General features: G+C 49.1%; 1 protein-coding gene across 1 annotated transcript in view; it reads right to left on the bottom strand.

Annotated features, from left to right (window-relative positions):
- The window catches only part of DISP3 (dispatched RND transporter family member 3), a 241,513-nt gene that overhangs the window by 174,110 nt on the left and 45,316 nt on the right, over positions 1 to 22,087 (bottom strand). Inside the window, exons 3-9 of the mRNA XM_078607818.1 lie at positions 20,840 to 20,962; positions 18,657 to 18,963; positions 17,573 to 17,792; positions 13,993 to 14,129; positions 13,358 to 13,492; positions 4,595 to 4,758; positions 679 to 809 (exon numbers count right to left, since the gene is read on the bottom strand). Of these exons, the coding sequence (XP_078463944.1) occupies positions 679 to 809; positions 4,595 to 4,758; positions 13,358 to 13,492; positions 13,993 to 14,129; positions 17,573 to 17,792; positions 18,657 to 18,963; positions 20,840 to 20,962 (1,217 nt within the window). The remainder of the gene's footprint in view (positions 1 to 678; positions 810 to 4,594; positions 4,759 to 13,357; positions 13,493 to 13,992; positions 14,130 to 17,572; positions 17,793 to 18,656; positions 18,964 to 20,839; positions 20,963 to 22,087) is intronic.

Here is a 22,087-nt window from a genome sequence, read left to right on the forward strand (position 1 = left end):
TGGGGCTACGTGGGTGGGGCTACCTGAGTAGTGGGTGGGGCTATTTGACTAGTGGGTGGGGCTACCTGAGTAGTGGGTGGGGCACCTGAAAAGTGGGTGGGGCTACCTGCCTAGTGGGTGGGGTTACCTGACGAGTGGGTGGGGCTACCTAACGAGTGGATGGAACTACCTGAGTAGTGGGTGGGGCACCTGAAAAGTAGGTGGGGCTACTTGCCTAGTGGGTGTGGCTACCTGACGAGTGGATGGGGCTACCTGAGTAGTGGGTGGGGCACCTGAAAAGTGGGTGGGGCTACCTGCCTAGTGGGTGTGGCTACCTGACTTGTGGGTGGGGCTACCTGAGTAGTGGGTGGGGCACTTGAAAGGTGGGTGGAGCTCCTGCCTAGTGGGTGGGGCTATTTGACTAGTGGGTGGGGCTACCTGAGCAGTAGGCTGGACTGGCAGTGGAGTAGGGAGGGCATATGAGCAGGAGGTGTAATCCAAAATCAGTGAATAGGGTTAACTTGTTGTGTGGGCGGGAGCGGGGGGGTTAGTGGATGAGTGGGTGTGGCTGTAAGAGTGGGCGGGGCTGGATGAGGGAGCAGCTGGCACCTCGCCCAGCTGAGCTGCCCAGAGGTTTGGTAGCTTCACTTCGGTCTGAGACAGTCACACGCACGGATTCGTCACGGCGACCGCTCTCACCTGGGAGGATCGGCCCCGTGCGAGTGGCGATCCCAGAGGCTCAGCGCGGCGGGCATCATAATCGCGGCAAGCAGCCAGCACACCGCCACGAGCAGCGCCATGAACAGCCCAAAGTCCCGCACAGCCGGGATCTGAGGTGGCGTGGGGCGGACGGGACACAACAGCGACCGGCGCTCGAATGGCAAAGACAAAACATGAAGATCACCCCCCACCCACCCACACTCACAGATGGTGGGCGGGCGGGCAGGCGGAACTCACAGAGACGCACAGACAAGGACCAGGCACCGAGCATGCGTGGCCACCTCTGTTTCCCCCATTGCTGGTTATGGTATCCGCACTCCGCAGGCGGGTTGGTTCAAGAAGCTACTACAACCGGATCACACTGAATTCGTCAGATCTTGGAATCTAGCCCGGGTGGGTGAGCCTAGTTGGTATTGGATGGGGGTCTGCTTGAGATTAGACGGTGTTGTTAGGCTCACTTGGACAGCAAGGTGGCCAGCACAGCAATGGGTTGAATCCACCTGTGTGCTGCTTTGAATGTCACCCCCTTTTAAAGGCACGGTTTTCTCCCGGTACGCCAGGCTACCCGCACAAGCCAAGCTCTCACGAATGAAATTTGACCGACATCCCACTTCGAGGGCCAGAGCTCTCCTGGGTAAATTAGCGGTGTGATTATTAATGGGGGTGGTTCACAGCCTTGCCGATTAGCTGCAGAGGTTCACGGGTTCGAATCTTGCGACTACCCCGATTAATATTCTGCGGGTGTATTAACCATCAAAATACACGCCCCTCTGCTTTACAGTGACATCATTCGCAAGCGCAAGCCATTGTGTGCCAGAGTCACGGTCCAAATTTGATCAAATTAACCCATAAATAACTCAATTGGGTAACACACAGAGCATACATTAACCCACCCCTCTCTGGCCTTCGCACCTTCTTAGCTCACAGGTGACGACATCACATTTATCCCTCTATTTAAGAACAAAACAGGAGGATTTCTACAAAAATCTGGCTGTCACTTGATGATGCTCGCAGTAATTACCGGTGAAACATTGTACTCGATCTGGATTTGAAGTTTTCGTGACTGCAGGGATTCATATTATTTGGGTCATTCGGTAAAGTCACGTAGATAGAACAATACAATAATAAAAATAAAGTGAAAATAAAGTTAATATTCACTTTATTTTCATTTTTATTATTTTATCTACGTGACTTTACCGAAAGAACCAAAGAATATGTTATGGGTTTACTCTCCAACACAATGGTGTGCTGCACTAGATTAACGAATTTGCACGTTTTGTTTACATGACAAACTTTCCTAATTGTCTGTGTCGGGTGGTGGCGGGTTTAACGACACATTTATATTTACGCGATCTAACCCAAAAAAAACCTCTTAATGGACACATAGAAACCTTCGCTCCGACCACGAAAAAAACTTGGCAGGACCCACCCTTATGCTTTCCTGGATAAACAAGCGGAATCATAATAATTGTCATTGATGTGTGCACAATGGGCAGGGTAGATTCAGGGCCACCAGAAAATGAAACGCAGCCGGCAAATTACGCTGTTAATGCATCCCCTCCGCAGATACAGCACATGACAAACATAGACAAAGATTCCCCGAATAGCCTTAACAGACTTTTGGGCCAAGTTCTGTTAGGGAGCACATATGAAGGCCGACACGGCACACGATGGAGTGGGGTGGGAAGCAGTGATTCGAGGCAAAGAGAGGGAGGGTATTGTAATTATATTGATTGGTAATCATTCAATTGTTATTCATTGGCATTTGTTTCCCTTATAAGGAATTGTAATTGTATTTATTTAATAATTCGCTTCCAGGCCGCACTTAGCCTGTAGCTGTCAGAACGATTGAAGTTATTTCTGTTTCTCTCAATTTCAATGGATTCTCAGTTTGGAGCACAGCACGCTAACCACTGTGCCACCCCTCCCCATGACAAATATCCCCCCCCATGACCATGACACACAAAAAAACAATACACAAACACACACACACCTGTGCGCACACTGCACGGTCCACGAATTTTCACAGAGTGTATTTCGAAAACGGGCACCATTCATGTCACCATGTCATAATGGCGATGATAAAAATGCGGCGGTCATTTGTCCGCGCGACTGCGCGCCTCCAGCACCCACGACGAGGAACGTAACCAGACATCCGGCACGCTGCGGGGAGTTTATTCTCCAATACCGCCACCGCCTATCGTCCCCACTGCGCCGTGTATTGACTTTCTTCCTGACTAATGGCAACGTTCATCGCTCGACGGGTCAAAGTTTGTGCCCACTTATTGCACACGCAAGCAACAAAGCAACACACGCGCAAGAGCAGCGCGCCGCGTTCACTCCGCTTGTTCACCCGGCGTGAACAAGAGACACTCGGGGGGGCCACTCCAAATGAAGCACGCACACACACACGCACGGAGGCACACAACACACACACGCACGCAGACACACACACACACGCACGCAGACACACCACACACACACCACACACACCACGCACGCACACCACGCACGCACACCACGCACGCACACCACACACACACGCACACACACACGCAGACACACCACACACACACCACGCACACCACGCACACACACGCGCACGCACGCACGCAGACACACCACACACGCACACACCACGCACACACACGCGCGCGCACGCACACACGCACGTAGACACACCACACACACACACGCATGCGCGCACACACGCGCAAACAAAAAGGATAATTCGCAGATCGCCCCCATATTACACATTTTTTGAGGCTGCAATGACCTAAAGGAAGATCCGGTGCAGAATCAAATGCAAAGCTTTTTGTCGTGCAGAGTCTGGAATGGGAATCCTGCGTTACGGGATCGTAAGCTTGTGTGGTGTGTGAACCACTCTACGATCACACAAAGACAATACAGCCCACATTGAGTGTCGGGGCAAGTGTCGTTAGTGAGCACCTATGAAGAAAGCCGGCATGGCGCACAATGGGGCGGGTGGCCAACATCACGCCCGACCGTCTTTGTCTCCCCCGCGCTGATGTTTACACACCGCTCCAGGTACTCATTTGAGACTGAAGCGACCTAACACACGAACTCTCAAACACTTTCCTGCCCTCTAACTCACCACCCCTTAACACAGCAGACTCATCCACCCACTCATCCACTCAATCATCCACTCGCCAACGCACTCACCCCCACTTTAAACCTCTCACTTTGGGAGATGCTAAGGTTGCCACCTGTCCTGGATTTCCAAGGATCGTCATCCTTTTGTTAAGGAGATAGCTGTCCTGGGAAATCTGTCAGACTTCTTGGGAGATTAAAACGTTCTGTTTTTCATCAGTTGCATAATAACACATTCACCCACCCCACAACTTCCACAAGTCACCCACCCACACAACCACTCGTTAGCACACCTATCTCCTCACCAACCCACCCTTCCTCCCCCCCTCCCTCACCAACCCCCCCCCCCTCACCTACCCACCCATCCCCCTCACCTACCCACCCCTCCCTCACCAACCTCCCCCTCACCAACCCACCCTTCCCTCACCTACCCACCCCTCCCTCACCAAACCCTTCCCTCACCAACCCCTCCCTCACCCTTCTCCCCCCCCCCCACTCCTCCCTCACCCCCCATCACCAACCCACTGCTCCCTCACCAACCCCCCTCCCCTCACCAATTCCCCCCCCCCCTCACCCTTCCCCTCCCCTCACCAACCCACCCTTCTCTCACCTCCCCACCCCTCCCTCCCTCACCCTTCTCCCCCCTACTCTTCCCTCACCCCCCATCACCAATCCACTACTCCCTCACCAACCCCCCTCCCCTCACCAATCCCCCCCCTCACCACCCCCCCCCTCACCACCCCCCCCCCTCACCCTCCCCCCCCTCACCAGCCCCACCCCGCACCTGCGAGAAGCCGTTGGCCGCGTACGACGAGGCGGTGGTGAAGGAGGTGAAGAAGGTGGCGCGCCCGGCCACGCGCACCGCGCGCCCGATGCGCTCGTCCCGGCGGGCGCACGACGCCACCGCCTGCCGGTAGGCGCTCACAAACACGAAGACGTCGTCCACGCCTGGGACACCGTCAACCCGCGGCGGGGGGGAGGGGGAGACACGGAGAGGGGGGGGGTGAGCTACCCGTCGGAGGATGTCGGACCGCGAGAAGGGCTGCATGCAGAACGAGAGAGAGCGAGAGAGCGAGCGAGAGAGTGAGCGAGAGGTGGGGGTTTACATAAAGCAAAGTTTAAAAAATTAAATTTAAATTAATTTTTTACGAAATGATGAACGAAGAAAAGTGCCGAATACACCGAACATATTCTTGTTTCCACTGATCGTAAAAAAAGAGAGGTGAGGGAGATGAGGGGAGAAGGGGGGGGGGGCATCGTCGCGATTGCAAGGACGTTTCTTGAATCCCGCTGCTGTTTTAAGACAGATGGATAAGGGGCCGTCCATAAATGACGTTACACGCACCTGGGGGGGGGGGGGGTCAGACATTTGTGACGAGGCGGGGGGGGGGGGGTTTGAGAAATGTGACGTCACATAAAAATGCGCAACTTTAAATAAATATAGACAACACGTTCTACTCAATTAAATAGACTTTTTAATAAATGTTTTCTCCTAAAACAACAGATTGCAGCGCCACATTAAATACGCACTACAATGACAATAGTTTAAAGCGATTTGAAGCATGTTTTATTTGGGGGGGGGGGCAGAGCTTTGTGACGTCATATTTGAGGGGGGGTCTGACTTTGTGTGACGAAGAGGGGGGGGGGGTCAAAAATCGTCCAAAATCGCATGACGTCATTTATGGACGGCCTCTTCTACAATTAATAACGGTTCGATTTAGAACGATCTCTGGCTCTATGCGAGGCCACGTTCTCGCTCAAAGTCATCGATGTTCGTGGCCTTTCCTTCCATTCAGCTCCATCGGTGCTTACTTAATTTGGAGCTTTCGTGACTGCAGGAATTACTCTTTCGGTAAAGTCACGTATAAAGAGAAAACAATAAATTAAATACTAGCATACGACGTTTCGATTGCAACACAAGCAATCATCATCAGGTATACATGAAATAAAAACACAAATCTAGTATACTTAGAAATGTAATGTGTTGACTGTTATGTTATTCAACTCTCTGTTGTATTACATTACATTTCTAAGTATACTAGATTTGTGTTCCTATTTCATTTATACCTGATGATGATTGCTTGTGTTGCAATCGAAACGTCGTATGCTAGTATTTAATTCATTATTTTCTCTTTATACGTGACTTTACCAAAAGAACCAAAGAGTCCATCGGCAGAGGTGTGGACTCGAGTCATGTGACTTGGACTCGAGTCAGACTCGAGTCATGAATTTGATGACTTGCGACTCGACTTGGACTTGCATAACAATGACTTTGTCCCACCTATGAGATGTGGACTCGAGTCATGTGACTTGGACTCGAGTCAGACTCGAGTCATGAATTTGATGACTTGCGACTCGACTTGGACTTGCATAACAATGACTTTGTCCCACCTATGAGATGTGGACTCGAGTCATGTGACTTGGACTCGAGTCAGACTCGAGTCATGAATTTGATGACTTGCGACTCGACTTGGACTTGCATAACAATGACTTTGTCCCACCTATGAGATGTGGACTCGAGTCATGTGACTTGGACTCGAGTCAGACTCGAGTCATGAATTTGATGACTTGCGACTCGACTTGGACTTGCATAACAATGACTTTGTCCCACCTATGAGATGTGGACTCGAGTCATGTGACTTGGACTCGAGTCAGACTCGAGTCATGAATTTGATGACTTGCGACTCGACTTGGACTTGCATAACAATGACTTTGTCCCACCTATGAGATGTGGACTCGAGTCATGTGACTTGGACTCGAGTCAGACTCGAGTCATGAATTTGATGACTTGCGACTCGACTTGGACTTGCATAACAATGACTTTGTCCCACCTATGAGATGTGGACTCGAGTCATGTGACTTGGACTCGAGTCAGACTCGAGTCATGAATTTGATGACTTGCGACTCGACTTGGACTTGCATAACAATGACTTTGTCCCACCTATGAGATGTGGACTCGAGTCATGTGACTTGGACTCGAGTCAGACTCGAGTCATGAATTTGATGACTTGCGACTCGACTTGGACTTGCATAACAATGACTTTGTCCCACCTATGAGATGTGGACTCGAGTCATGTGACTTGGACTCGAGTCAGACTCGAGTCATGAATTTGATGACTTGCGACTCGACTTGGACTTGCATAACAATGACTTTGTCCCACCTATGAGATGTGGACTCGAGTCATGTGACTTGGACTCGAGTCAGACTCGAGTCATGAATTTGATGACTTGCGACTCGACTTGGACTTGCATAACAATGACTTTGTCCCACCTATGAGATGTGGACTCGAGTCATGTGACTTGGACTCGAGTCAGACTCGAGTCATGAATTTGATGACTTGCGACTCGACTTGGACTTGCATAACAATGACTTTGTCCCACCTATGAGATGTGGACTCGAGTCATGTGACTTGGACTCGAGTCAGACTCGAGTCATGAATTTGATGACTTGCGACTCGACTTGGACTTGCATAACAATGACTTTGTCCCACCTATGAGATGTGGACTCGAGTCATGTGACTTGGACTCGAGTCAGACTCGAGTCATGAATTTGATGACTTGCGACTCGACTTGGACTTGCATAACAATGACTTTGTCCCACCTATGAGATGTGGACTCGAGTCATGTGACTTGGACTCGAGTCAGACTCGAGTCATGAATTTGATGACTTGCGACTCGACTTGGACTTGCATAACAATGACTTTGTCCCACCTATGAGATGTGGACTCGAGTCATGTGACTTGGACTCGAGTCAGACTCGAGTCATGAATTTGATGACTTGCGACTCGACTTGGACTTGCATAACAATGACTTTGTCCCACCTATGAGATGTGGACTCGAGTCATGTGACTTGGACTCGAGTCAGACTCGAGTCATGAATTTGATGACTTGCGACTCGACTTGGACTTGCATAACAATGACTTTGTCCCACCTATGAGATGTGGACTCGAGTCATGTGACTTGGACTCGAGTCAGACTCGAGTCATGAATTTGATGACTTGCGACTCGACTTGGACTTGCATAACAATGACTTTGTCCCACCTATGAGATGTGGACTCGAGTCATGTGACTTGGACTCGAGTCAGACTCGAGTCATGAATTTGATGACTTGCGACTCGACTTGGACTTGCATAACAATGACTTTGTCCCACCTATGAGATGTGGACTCGAGTCATGTGACTTGGACTCGAGTCAGACTCGAGTCATGAATTTGATGACTTGCGACTCGACTTGGACTTGCATAACAATGACTTTGTCCCACCTATGAGATGTGGACTCGAGTCATGTGACTTGGACTCGAGTCAGACTCGAGTCATGAATTTGATGACTTGCGACTCGACTTGGACTTGCATAACAATGACTTTGTCCCACCTATGAGATGTGGACTCGAGTCATGTGACTTGGACTCGAGTCAGACTCGAGTCATGAATTTGATGACTTGCGACTCGACTTGGACTTGCATAACAATGACTTTGTCCCACCTCTGTCCATCGGTGCTGTTTACTCACCAGCATGGCGTCAGAAACTCTTCCCGGTCGCATACTTTTCTTCACATTGCTTACGTAACTTCACTCGCCGTCATCCCCGAATTCGTGTGCCGACAATTTCTCCCAACATTTCAACTTCAGTCTCTTGTTTTCTCATGACATGTCCAAGAAATCAAACGGTGGCTTTCCCAAATTATTCTGATTAATGTTCTTGCTGCGTACCCTGCTGCTCGCCATAGTACATTCATGTTACTCATGTTGCTCTGCCCATGAAATGTTAAACATTTCTTCTTAAAAACACATTTCTGTCCCTGCTAGTTTTCTTCATCAAGCCTTTCTAGTTGTCCAACTATCATATTGATATGACAGAACAGACATATTTAGATTTAAAGCTTTCGTGACTGCAGGGATTCATCTTCTTGGTTCTTTCGGTAAAGTCACATAGAAGGGAAATAATAAAATAATAATTATTATTTTTTATTTTTATTTTATTATTTCCATTCTCCGTGTCTTTATCGAAAGAACCAAGAAGAAGAACAGACATATGTACGAATCTAGCTCCCATTATAACAAAATACTGTGTACACATTGGGGAGCAGTGGCGCAGTGATTAGCGCACTGTGCTATTAACCCGCAAAGCTAAGGTCGATTCCCCAGCCAAGTCTGTAAACATCAGTGGCCAGCGACATCCGAACCGGTCTTGCCTGGAAACGCGACCCACCCCACCACTCACCGACCCACACTGACCAGCATGTGGAGGCATGGTCAAACAACTCCCGTGACAGACACGTCATGGGCAAGGCCTTCACAAATCAGTGGATTAACAGCAGTCCATAAAAAAAATGCACGGTAATAACGTTTATTTTATAAGGCCACCGAGAGAAAACTAAATGTGTTTATCGTTTAGCCGACTAGCCTTCTCCAGGAGTAGTACAACGTGTCTGAGAGTCTCTCTCTGCGAACTATAATTATTCCAGAAGGCCAGTCGGCCGAAACGTGGGGAGATATTTGCATTCTCTGGGCGACTGTGGAAACAAATTGCGTGCTTATAGACTAAGCTGTTGTTCATTGCCAAAGTTTGCGAATGCGGCAACTTGAAATGCTATCCGTTTAAAATGTCAGCAGTTTGCCGAGTGATCCCTGGGCAATGCTGATAGTAGCTATGGGCACCATTATTTTGTGCCCTCATTTTTTTTTGCGCATCCGACGAACGAATATTATTTATCGAGAAATGTCTCGCCGAGTCCCCGAAGCTCATTTTCACAAGGGACCTGCGTGATTTATTCCTTATTTAACCTCGTATTCATTAGACACAGAGAAAGATGCTGTAGTTAGACTAGCACAGAGATGGGTCGATAGATAGCAGGTAGACAAATAAGAATGGTACAGTAAATTGAGAGGTGTGGCGATTGGCAGTGGTGCAATAGCACAAACAAAAAGTATATTTACATTTGTAATGCAGCACTCTTTACAACAGAAAAAGACAATAAAATAAACTCCGTGTGTCGATGACGATGATTGCCATTTTAGTTACCAACTAGCAACTATTTCTATCTTCTTGGTTCTTTCGGTAAAGTCACGTAGAAGAGAAATAATAATATAATAAAAATAAAACATAATACAATAATTCTCACGACAGCGTCTCCCCGACAGACCTGGTCTTCACCTGAGGACGGCTGCTTGCGTTGTGGCCGAAACGTCGTGAGAATTATTTTATTATGTTTTATTTTTATTATTTTATTATTTCCCTTCTACGTGACTTTACCGAAATAACCAAGAAGATGAATCCCTGCAGTCACGAAAGCTTTAAATCGAAATTTTATTATGTTATATTTTTATTATTTTATTATGTTTTATTTTTATTATATTATTATTTCCCTTCTACGTGACTTTACCGAAAGAACCAAGAAGATGAATCCCCTGCAGTCACGAAAGCTTTAAATCGAAATTTAACTATTTCTATTTTACCAGGTAAGGCCGACTGTGCTATTGGCTTCTGTTTCAGAAGCGACCTGGTCACAAATTATAGCTCAACGAAGTGGCTTATCGAGTGTAAATTTATAGCAGCCAAATCATCTAAGTAATCTAAAACGCATGGACCACCCGGGGTTACGACTTGCGTGGGCTTGTCCGCCGGTGCGCCGCAGTACGGATCTCCCGACGTGTTCTCGCGGCCGTGCCGAGCGTTGTTCAGCGCGGCGTCCGACGTTTCGCCCCGCGTGGCCGAAGCGTCTTCGGCAACTTGCCGATTCTGAACTCTGCCAGGCGGCGTGGCGAGACTTTAAGAGTCAACCCGGAATCGTCATGTGTGAAATTGTTCTTCAAGAGTCCGTCGCGCAACAGGGGAAATCTAAGAGCGGTGGTGGTGGAGAGATACTGTTTGTACAGAGCTTGAGATTTCCGCGTGGATAGTGCTCAGCAGCTCGTTTGTATGCATGCATGTTGTACTTCTTTCGCACCATACGTAGCCAACCGTGCTAACTGGAGGTGCGGGAGCTTCGGTGTCTATCAGAAGGAAGGAAGGAAGCGATAGCGAGGTGTGGTCACATCTATGGCAAAGGCCACGGGTGGCCTCATTATAAGCATCAATGAACAAAACAATGAGCGCGTACATGAAAAAGAGTAAACAAATGCAAACAAAACGGTGAGAAAATCATGAAACACGGCCGTATATTTTAACACGTAGGCTTTCGCGACCAATATTTTTCATAATAAAGGTTTTTTTGGGTTAGATCACAATCAGTCCAGCTTTGGGCATTTTTGATGTTGCAATTCTTACAAGTATTTCATTGAACAAAACGATTCAGGTACACACGGAGGGCACCGTTTGGGAATTGACACCAGAGCAGACGCGACGCGAAGAACAACGACTATCACCCACGACGTTGCGAGGCAAAGCGGCCGCCGCTTCATTTTCACAAAAGCCGCCAACACCGCCGCACGTCCACAACTTCAAAGGACGACGTCACCCGTGAATTAAAACATTTACTAAAAAAAAGAGATGCTGCTGGTGCTGCTGCTTCCTCGTCGTCTGAATTGACAATCGTTATCGATCCGTCGTGCAGGTCCGATAAACATACTTTTATCATTTTTTTTATTTCTTTACAGACGTCGGGGAAAGAGTTTATTGAGCGGCGAGTTGAAAGGGAACGTTGTTACGAAGGGTTACGACGAGTAATTCGTTTTCTCACGTCACTTTTTCGCGGCACTCATTACCACGGGCTTTACACACTCACGTGACGCGAGTGTTGGCACAGAGGCCCGGTCGGTCGTGAAATAATTTCACCGGCAGTGAAGTTGATTTTTACGGCAAGGTCTTGTTTAGACTAGAGCTTTTAAAAAAAGTACTCTGCAATGTGAAAATACTGAACGATGGTAATGAAAATTTTTTTTATGGCCAATCAAGCCCAATGAACTTGTCCTGAGACTCGGTGACAATTCACCGGATAAGTGATGCACATCCTGTTATCATCGACAGTGGTCGTCTTCTGAAGAAAATGACCTCTGCCATGAGAATGTAGAATTTCCACCACTGGCTCATGGCCGCCAAGGACACCCACCCCAATTGGCTGTTGGAGCAAGGAGACGGTGTGAGTCGACTATTTGTTATTCAAGGTCAAGAGGTCACCGTGGCCAATGCCACGGATGCAACCCCCGCACTTTCGCAATCTCTTCCTTCCATCCTTTTCGTTCTTTTTGGTAGCCGACCTCTGGGTGACCCCATCTCGGAAACCTCTTTTTATTACACGCTTTTATTGAACTCACTTTGTCTGTTGTCGTATCCTCAAAAAAATCTTGTCACTCAATTTTTACCCACTTCCCAATGTGCTATCGACTGCAAACTTGGTATGCTTATGTCATACTGATGACAAGACTATATTCTATCATAAAAAATCAAAAGCATATATTTTAAAACATTCTTTTACACGCTTTTGATAAACTCACTCTGTCTGTTGTCGTATCCTCAACTCTGTCTGTTGTCTTGTCCTCAAATCTTGTAACTCAATTTTAACCCCCTTCCCAATGTCGTATCGACTGCAAACTTGTTATGTGTGTGTCATATTGGTGACAATATTATATTCTATTATTGAAAATAAAATAAAATATTTTTTTAAACAATCCTTTTTATATGTTATGTTTCGGCTTGGGTCTAATTGTCCAAGCTCAACTGACGTTGGCTGTAAATCACTGCGGTCCCTTACTTTATGGCAAGCCTCGGGGCCACTTCCTGTATTCGTGGAGTTCTGCCATTACTCGTACGGTACATTTAATAAAAAAAAAGTATTTTTAAATATTGCTTATTGTTTTTAGTTTGGTGTACTTCCCCCGCACCTCCGATTAGCACGATTGGCTAAGTATGGTGCAAAAGAAGTTCTGCATTCATACATACCTGCCCCGCTCTATACTACACATCTGTCCCACCCATCACAGCATTCCCTATCTGATTACATCCAGTACGACCCATGGAAGCGAATACATCACTACTTCTGAGATCCCTTCAAGGTGACCTCCAGGTCTCACCGGTGACCCCTGGAGTGGTACTTTTCCCGCCGCTCTGCACAAAAGGGGTCATGTGCGTCTCGTGACAATCGAGACCCGAGCTTGCAATGCTCACAGCTGGAGTAAAATACGGCACCACTTCAACACGATCAATTATTCGGGGATACCTGCTGTGTTGGTAGTGGTGAATTCAAGCACAACGAAGAACTCGGTCGTCAATAACGCCGCCCTTGAAGGGAAAATAGATGGAATAAGTGACATTTCAGGCAATCGTCCTTCTTCACAGAAAATAAATGGAGTGTGATGAGTGTTTTTTTGTTGTTGTTGTGCAATCAGTGACCGGGCTGTTGAACAGCAACCCACTACACTCAAGAACCCAGTAAGTAAAAGTAATTCTTATTTTTTTATCGCAGTTGGTGGCCAAAACCGGGATCTGAACCCAGGATCTCTGCGTTCCGATCTCCGATACCCCCCCCCCGCCCTGGCCCTCCCCGGCGCCCTCCCCTCCAGTTTAACTCCCAGGTCGCGAGGCCGCGTCGCCCCGGGTCGCGTCCGCTCACCGATTCCGACGACGACGAAGGCAGCGACGCCGTTGAGGATGCCCAGGTATCGCACGCCGAGCACCACGTGGTGCAGGAAGAGGCACACGAGGCAGCTGAGCACGATGGTCGCGAGGCCGAAAAACGTGAGCAGCACTGCAACACAACGGGGGGGGGGGGGCACAGGAACGATCGCTGTATAAACAAAGCCAGTCAAGTGAGGGGGCCTTCATTTTGTTTTTTGTTTGGGGAGATGATTCGGGACTGCGCCAATAAATGTGAGCGCGCATGCTTGTGCGAGGGTGCGTCACGGCGAGCGGTGGCGCAGTGGTTAGCGCAGTGTGCTACGAATCCAGCGACCCTCTCCCCCCGAATCCGATTCCCGGTCACGACCAATAACAGTGGCGTGTATTTGAACGGGTAATAGGCCTCCCCCCTAGGTCGACTCAGCCTTAAATGAGTACCTTCTGGCGATGTGTGAACATCAGGACTGAGGACACAATGGCGGCCGGGCGTGGTGCTGGCCATCGACCCCGTCGTGTGCCGTGCTGACCTTCATCGGTGCTCGCTGACAGCACTTGACCCAACAGTCTGTTTAAGTCTATACGGGGGAGCTGTGTGCGTGCGCGTGTACGCGAGTGTACGTGCGCACTCACGCGAGCCCTGCGTCAGCGCGCACACGAGCAGCGCCACGCAGGCACCGCTAGCCGCGGCAAGGCGCATGTCTCCCCAGAACGTGTCGCGCACCTCCTGGTCGAAGAGGTCGTACCCGCCGTACAGCACCCGCACCTTCCTGCCACACGCGGCGATGACCGACGCACACGGAGGGAGGGCGGAGGGGAGGGTAGCCCTCGCTCAACGTCCCGCAGACCGCTCCGGGGCAAAACGCCACTCTTCATCGGAGCGTGAAAGGGAGCGCGAGGTGAAGATCGCCAGGCTCTGACCTCGTCTTGACCGCGAAGACGAACGCGCGCCGAGCAGCACGCAAAGCACACGCGGTCGCGAAAGCCAGCGAGGGAAAAAATGCGTTTGGATTAATCACCGCCATCGCGATCATCATCATCGGCCAGGAGCAATCCACTGCTGGATGAAGGCGTTGCTCTCCGTCCCTGGCGATGCAATGATCCACCGAGCGCCTGCTCACGAGCCAATTTAATCGCTCCATTTCCACCCCCCCCCCCCCCCCCCGTCTTGGCTGATGCTCCATCGCTGCTCTCGACCATCGAGCCAACGTCCATTCTTGCGAAGTGTCCAGCAGCCCAATTCCACTTACTTTTCTCAACAGCTTTTGGCTGGCCATCAAACACGGACGGGTCATTGCATCGCGCGCTTTCAGATGCGCTTCTGCGACCGTCTGGAACGTTCTTTCGATATCATGAAACCACTGGAGCTATGCAATTTTAAGTCTAGATTAAAAACTAATTTCTTTAGAACTGCTTTTTGTGTTTAGTTTGTCCTTCCCCCGCACCTCCGATTAGCATGGTTGACTACGTACGGTGCAAAAGAAGTTCAACATACACACAAACTGATGTCGTTAGCCTGCGTATGTTTTCTGATCCTCTTCTTACTCTCTCTCAATGTAATTCCAAGGATGCACCTTGCAATGCTTCTTTGGGCACTGTTGGTATTTCATTAATGTCCGCGTTTCTGATCCATGTCATTCTGTATCGATTTTTTTTCTCATGGTCGTAGCGAGCACATCTAGCAGCTGGTATGGCAAAACAGGGGGTGGGTGGAGTGGGTGCATCTGATTTTCCATTGAACAACCACAACCGACTTCGAACTAAGTGGTGCTAGTCAGTGGATCCTCGCTGGAATTTAATAATAAAACATTCATGTAATTTTAATGGGTCTGGGGTCCAACCACTGAGCTAGCATCACTGACGTCCAAATGCACGGAATGAAGACCGGGTTCTAGCGTGCAGTGAGTTAATGGTCCAAGTCCTGTCAACAAAGACTGCTAAATAAAATAAAAAACATTCAAAACATCATATTGAACTTGCTATGTTTCGGTTGACTTGGCTAAATTGCAGGTCTGAGAAATAAACATATCAGTTCCACCGACGTGCAACCACCATTTCCTCCGTCGCAGGGCCTGTGGAAAAGTTGCACCACCTAGAGAGTGTGTGGATTAAAACAAAAACGTTACCAGAAGGAGATCTCAGAAGTAATTCTGTGATGTCACCTTCCACGGGCCGTTCTCTAACACGCAGGCCGAACGGACGTGTCTCTACCTCATTCTATGACGTAATTAGTTTCAATTGGGATATATATTTTGGAAAAAAAAATATTTAATGGGGGGTTGGGAGGGGAAGGATATGAGCTTGCCCCGGGCGCCAAAATGTATCCCCACGGTTGTGACCACAGCCAACATTAGCATGCAGTACACATTGTTAAAAATGATGAGTTTAAGTGCGTAAATTAGTATGTCAAATACATGCATGCACAAGCGACACGTACGCGACCCGATTGCCGCTCGTCCAAACACTGAAAAATATTTAAAAGGTCGAAAATAATTATAGTCATCGAGAAGAAAGATACAGACGGGGTTGTCCACTCGCTCCTGCCCTCGGGCAAGCGATCCTGCTGTAAAACGATGAACGGTCGTGCGTCGACACGCTATTCCCGCTTTGTTAGAGAGCAAAAAATTTGACGTATTCCTCCTCCCCTTCCCCCGGCTAACGTAATGCTGTCTTGCGTTCAAAAGAATTACCATAATTACACTGACCCATTACATATTAATGTGATGCATTCATTCATGTAAATTCCTAAGTATACAACGCCACCAAAGCTGGATTTAAATAAATTCATGACAAAAAAAAAACAATTAAACGCAAGGGGAAAAACAACGCCTTCGCTCACTCAAAACAAATTAATATTAATACCAGACTGTTAATTAATGAATCAATTAGCCGTGCGTTAATTCCATTTAAACAAGGTAGAGGGGAAAAAAAGATTAAACAAGCGTCACCCAAGGCACAAACAAGTATCGCGGCGCGCGAGTTAATCTCCATCAGCGAAAATCCGGAGAAAGTGGTTTGTATTCCTCATTTCCCAGGACAACCCATGAGAAGACAATGCCTTAACTTCCCGCAGGGAGCTGCTCTCTTTCATCGACTGAATCAATGACCAACCCCTCCCGGGGGGCCTTGGTGGATCGTACACATTCCCGAAACTTTCAAACCTCACTGGGAGAGCCCTGCAGGATGAAGAGCAAGCCAGGCAGCGAAAGGCAACCCACGCAACCTGTCACGAGTTCCCGTCGGTGCGGAGCCGTGAGCGTCACGTCTCTTCGTACGCGAGGGTTTTCTCCGGGCACTCCGGTTTTTTTTTTCCTCCCAACTCATTTATGCAACTGGCCTGATTTTAAAAAAAAAAAGAGTCTTGAGACGTTCATATTATATTCTTGGTTCTTTCGGTAAAGTCACGTAGAAGGGAAATAATAAAATAATACAAATAATAAATAATACAATTCTCACGACGTTTCGACTGCAACACAAGCAATCATCATCAGGTGCTGTGGATTTCACACCTGACGATGATTGCTCGTGTTGCAGTCGAAACGTCGTGAGAATTTTATTGTTTTATATTTTTATTATTTTATTATTTCCCTTCTACGTGACTTTACCGAAATAACCAAGAACATGAATCTCTGCAGTCACGAAAGCTTTAAATCACGTTCATATTAGTTTTGACAACTGGAAAGATGATGGGCCAAGATGATAACGTCTTGTAAGAGATGGGGGCACTCGGACACAACCTGCTCATTGACTGCGCCTTACCCATTTATACTGCTGGGTGGATAGAAGCAGTAAGTTGGGGGGGGGGGGTGGATTGGGAAATTTAAGAAAACTCAGATTGCTTCAACTGCCGAGTGGAAAAGTAGGCCAATTACCCGCAATAGTGAAAGCTACCTCGAGTGAAAACCCTTCCGCCAGCACTGGCACGAACAAGCAATTGCAGGGCTGCGCCTTCACCACCACAAAATCTTCTGTCGTACGGCAGAATGACCTGCTCGGCTGCAGTGGCCCTTCTGCCATCATTAGCATCGCGCCCATCTGAATAGCACGTGACCAACAGCTCTGTTGGCCACATGGCCATTTTGCACACGGTTCGATTCCTGTCACAGCTGGACGATGCATTTTTGCGAAACGAATCACCGCACACACAGATGGCGCAGCGTGCCGTCTGCGGAGAACGGGAAAGCGGGAGATGGGCATCTCGCGGGGCACTCACGAGGACGGCGCGTGGGCGAGCGCGCGGGCGTACGTCGTCACAAAGCGGCGGAAGCGCTCCCTCTGCTCGCGGGGTCGCTCCCCGGCTCGCCCGAAGCCGCGCAGTGGTGCGCCGAAATGCACCTGGCTGCGCAGCACCGCGCTGCGCAAACGCTCCGGGCCGAAGGTCTCATCCGCGAACCAGTAGGACTGCGGGTGCGACAGGGCCAGGCGTAGGGAGCCTGTGGGGCGGCAAAGGCAGGAGGAGGGGGCAGTGCGGTGGTGGCATGCGGGAGGCACAGTGTCAGCATCGTGCCATTAGCACGATGCGCTATGTATGGTGCGAAAGAAGTTCAGCATACATGCGTAGTGCAGCCGATATGTGGTGCTGGTGGAAAGCGCACTTTAAAACTGGCTTTTGGTAAGAGTTGACAAATTCTCAGAGTGGAGTCCAGATTTTAGTTAAAAAATATATTTTAAAATACCCTTTTTTAAAAACACGCTCTAATTAAATGTACCGTACTCAAAGTGGCAGAACTCCACGACTCCAGGCAGTGGCCCCGCAGCTTGCCATAACGTAAGGGGCCGTGGTGATTTACAGGAAACATGAGTTGAGCGTGGACAATTCGACCCGTAAAAAAGATTGGTGAAAAATATATTTTTTTAATGATAGAATATAGTATTGTCATCAGTATGACATACCTATGCTAAGTTTGCAGTCGATACCACATTGGGAAGACGGTTGAAATAGAGTTACAAGATTTGAGGATACGACAACAGACAGAGTGAGTTAAATTAAAGCGTGTTAAATGTTTAAAAAAAATTTAATGATAGAATATAGTATTGTCATCAGTATGACATACCTATACCAAGTTTGCAGTCGATACGACATTGGGAAGACGGTTGAAATTGAGTTACAAGATTTGGGGATACGACAACAGACGGAGTGAGTTCAATAAAAGCGTGTAAAAAGGCATTTCCTACAAAAAACGTTGGTCTATCGGTGACAATTCATAAATCTTCCAACAATTAACAACACAATTCAAACCCTCAAATCCGGCAGCGGACGGGGCAACCCAGACTTTAAATGTCACCACAAATCTCACCGTTGATGTCGGCCAGCTGTCTGCCTTGGCCGTCGAACCACACCTTGCCGCCACTTGCTGACGGGAACAGGAAGGTGGAGATGGAAGCAGGCGGGGCGCACGGTGGAGCCGTCGTGGTGGCGGTGGTGCCGGGGGCGAGGAGCGTGTGGCTGCGCCGCTCTGGTGATGCGGGAAGTGGGAGGCCGTCGTCGCCGCCACCACCGCCGCCATCTCGCAGGGCCGGGTCTCTCCGGGTCTCTGGCGGGCGCCAGCAAAAGTCGGAGAAGCCAGGCCAAGAACGGACGAGGGCCTCCGTGTCGCGCACCACCTGGGTTGGTGGGGGCAGGTGGGGGCGCAAATTAGCGATCGCTTCGCGTCCACAATAACCGCCGGCATCGGCAACTCCGTGGGAACTTAAATGGGTTTGCGCTGGGATTCGCGGCTGTGCGCGCGCGCGCGCGCGCGCACATCGCTCTCTGATGCGTTTGTTAGTTTCGCCACCGTATTATTCAGCATGGCGTCCAACCGCGAGAGATAAATAATTTCACAGATAAAAATTCCAGTGCGATAGAAACGGGGCCCATTTATTTATTTTTTTGCGTACCTGGCAGGGTTGTCAAATAAAAGGGGCCAGGAAATAACAAATCAAGGCAGCCACCCGTGTCGCGCCAGCGTGAGAAACACAGCCACCACCACCCCCGCATCGCAAAAAGAAAATCAGGAGTCAAACAAATTCCATATCACAGCAACAAGACTGGGAGAATTAACATTTAAAGCAGTTTGCTTGTTTGTTAAGTCCTACGGTTCAATTGGTAAACGAATGAAACTGATTTTCAAACAGATTCCTAAACACAAAAATAGATAAGCATATCAATGAGTGGACAAAGTGAATTAATGAAATGGCTAAGATACTCATTTAAAAGATACAGCAACCAATTGAACAGATTATTGATCGGCACAGCGTTTCCTCCCCCTGCTCCCCCCCTTTTGCCCGCGATGGAATGAAGGAGAGGAACTAAATTGCGTTAAATGAACGTGTAAACCTCAGCGCGCCAAGTTGCGCAATTGCGTAACAAGGGAATGATGTTACTACAAACACCGCGTTCTCTACAAGCAAATCGTTCGCAGCCCCCAAGTGAGCTCAATGAAACGAAGGTATGGATTTTTCAGTGGCGAGCTGATCGTTTTAAACCGTGAACCGCGGGTGCACAGGTTGCGCAACGGTCAAAGGCGTCGGTAAAAGTGCGCACAAAGCGCGCGTGGGCAAGGGGGGGCCGCACTGGAAAAAAACACCGTGAGCGTTTACCCGATGTGGTCTTTTTTGTCTTTTTAAACCAGGAAACACCCCGGGCGAGAAAACCCGTCAACACCGCGCTAGGCACCGCCATCTCCTGACCCATCCCTTTGCATGCCCACCGCCCTACGACGACTCCCCCCGGCAAGCCGCGTTGGCAGGTCACCCGGGTCCTAGCACCTACTGGGGCGCCAAGCCTGCTTTTAGAGCTCCCGAGGTCAAAATAAGACGGGTTGGAATTCCGGATGACGCGATACCTCGGTCGGATCGTAGCAAAGCACCTACACAAGGTAACCGCGCGTATTCACTTCACAAGGCCTCACCCACCCCAAAAAACTAGACAATGCCCCTTTAGATGCCGCGTAATGAGCGGGTCACGGCGCGCCAATCATCCGACCATATTTATATGTTTTAGCCGCTCGGAGCTAAGCTATAACGAATTGCATTTGAAATCCATTACACAACGATTGTATCGCTCGATTATTATTTTTTTGCGCAGCCATCGGTGACCAAGCTGACGCCGTCAAATTCCCCTTCGGGGGGGAGACCCTGGGGGGATGTGGCCCGGGTTTAGTCACGGCTGGCTGCAAGCCGGATTCAAGCTCGGGATGCCCCCGGCGCTTATGGCTCACCGGCTCCTGGCTCGGCCACTCTAGGAGCTATCCTGGCCGACTTCTTACATTGCTGGTCAGACCCTCTTGGAAGAAGTGGGAGTACCCACATTTTACCTCTCCAAACACGACCCTCCCGCCAATCGGTTAACTGCGAAGCACCCTTTTACACCATTGGGTGGATTGGGAGTGGCGGTGATTAAGAAACTCGTCCAAAGTTTCAACCGTCGCGCCGGGAGATCGATGCTGTGATCTCCGAATTGTCAACCGTCCCGATCACGTGACATCGGTAATAATACCTGCAGCCGCTCCTCGGTTAGCATGTTCGCCTCCTGGCCCAAGCTGTCGCCGATGGCAACGAACACCAGCTCCATCCTCCATGTCGGTTGGGCCTGCAGCTGCCCAGATCTGCCCCCTGCATCCTGTAACCATGGAGACGTCACAGTGGATGGATGGGACAGGTTAATAATATAGAGGTCGCCTTTATTAAAATTCAAGTCCCAGGAGGAAACATGGGAGGTAAGTATTGTATATACGCATGGAGAACTTCTTTCGCACTGTACGTAGCCAACCATGCTAATAGGAGGTGGGGGGGGAAGGACAGAAAAATAAACACAACAAGCAGTTCGAATAAAATTAATTTTCAATCTAGATTTAAAAGTGCATTGCTCCAGTGGCTCCCTAATATCGGAAGGAAGAGCGTTCCAGACGGCCGCAGAAGCGCATCTGAACAGCGTGGAATGCAGTGACTGCCTTTGTTAGATGGCCAGCCAAAAGCCGCTACTGCGAGGATGACTGGAGTTCGCGTGACAGTTTATGCTGTTTTATGTTGTAGGCGAGAGCTGGAGATATGATGACTGCTGTGCTGGGTGGAGCTCGTGTGCAGGACGGAGGAGGGTTTGGCGAGGGACACATTCCACAATTGGCATTGGAGTGGTCGCCGCAAATCTGGTGACCAAGGGGAAGAGAAGCCCTAAAGGTGCCGATGGCAGGAGCCCGATAGGGCAGAACTTGGGGGGTCACGCGTCTAACGGAGCAACAGCTCAGGGATCTGGCGAAGGGTCGAGGGTGCGGGCGAGGAGTGGTGGCATCAAACGGCCATGAAGACAATTTGATCTTAGAAAAGAAAAAAAATGCATCTCATTAGCAAGAAAGAAAATGTGGACTATGTGTCGTCTTACATCATTGTCAGGCCCACACGGTTGTTTCAGTGTCAGGTCATGTACATGCGATAACCGATAAGATAGTTCTTTGTGCGTTGTCTTCATCGTTGTTGTTGTTATGATCGTTTCGCTTTGCCACAATGTTGGCAAGATGTCATCCGTGGAGGAGAGATCCTAATCGCAATGCAATTTTCCAATTTCTGGTCAGAATTTCAGAATTAGCTGCGTGCAATTGAGGCTACATGCCACCAATCTCGACTCACCCTCCCCTACAACCACTGCCCCCCCCCCTCTTTCAGCCCACAGCCCCCAGCTCCCCGATCTCCCCCCACCAGCCCATCACTCCCACAAGGGACAAATTTAATTATTCGTGGCAATTTCTCA

Source organism: Lampetra planeri, chromosome 28 (genome assembly GCF_965212315.1).
Source record: "Lampetra planeri chromosome 28, kcLamPlan1.2.h2, whole genome shotgun sequence".
NCBI lineage: Eukaryota > Metazoa > Chordata > Hyperoartia > Petromyzontiformes > Petromyzontidae > Lampetra > Lampetra planeri.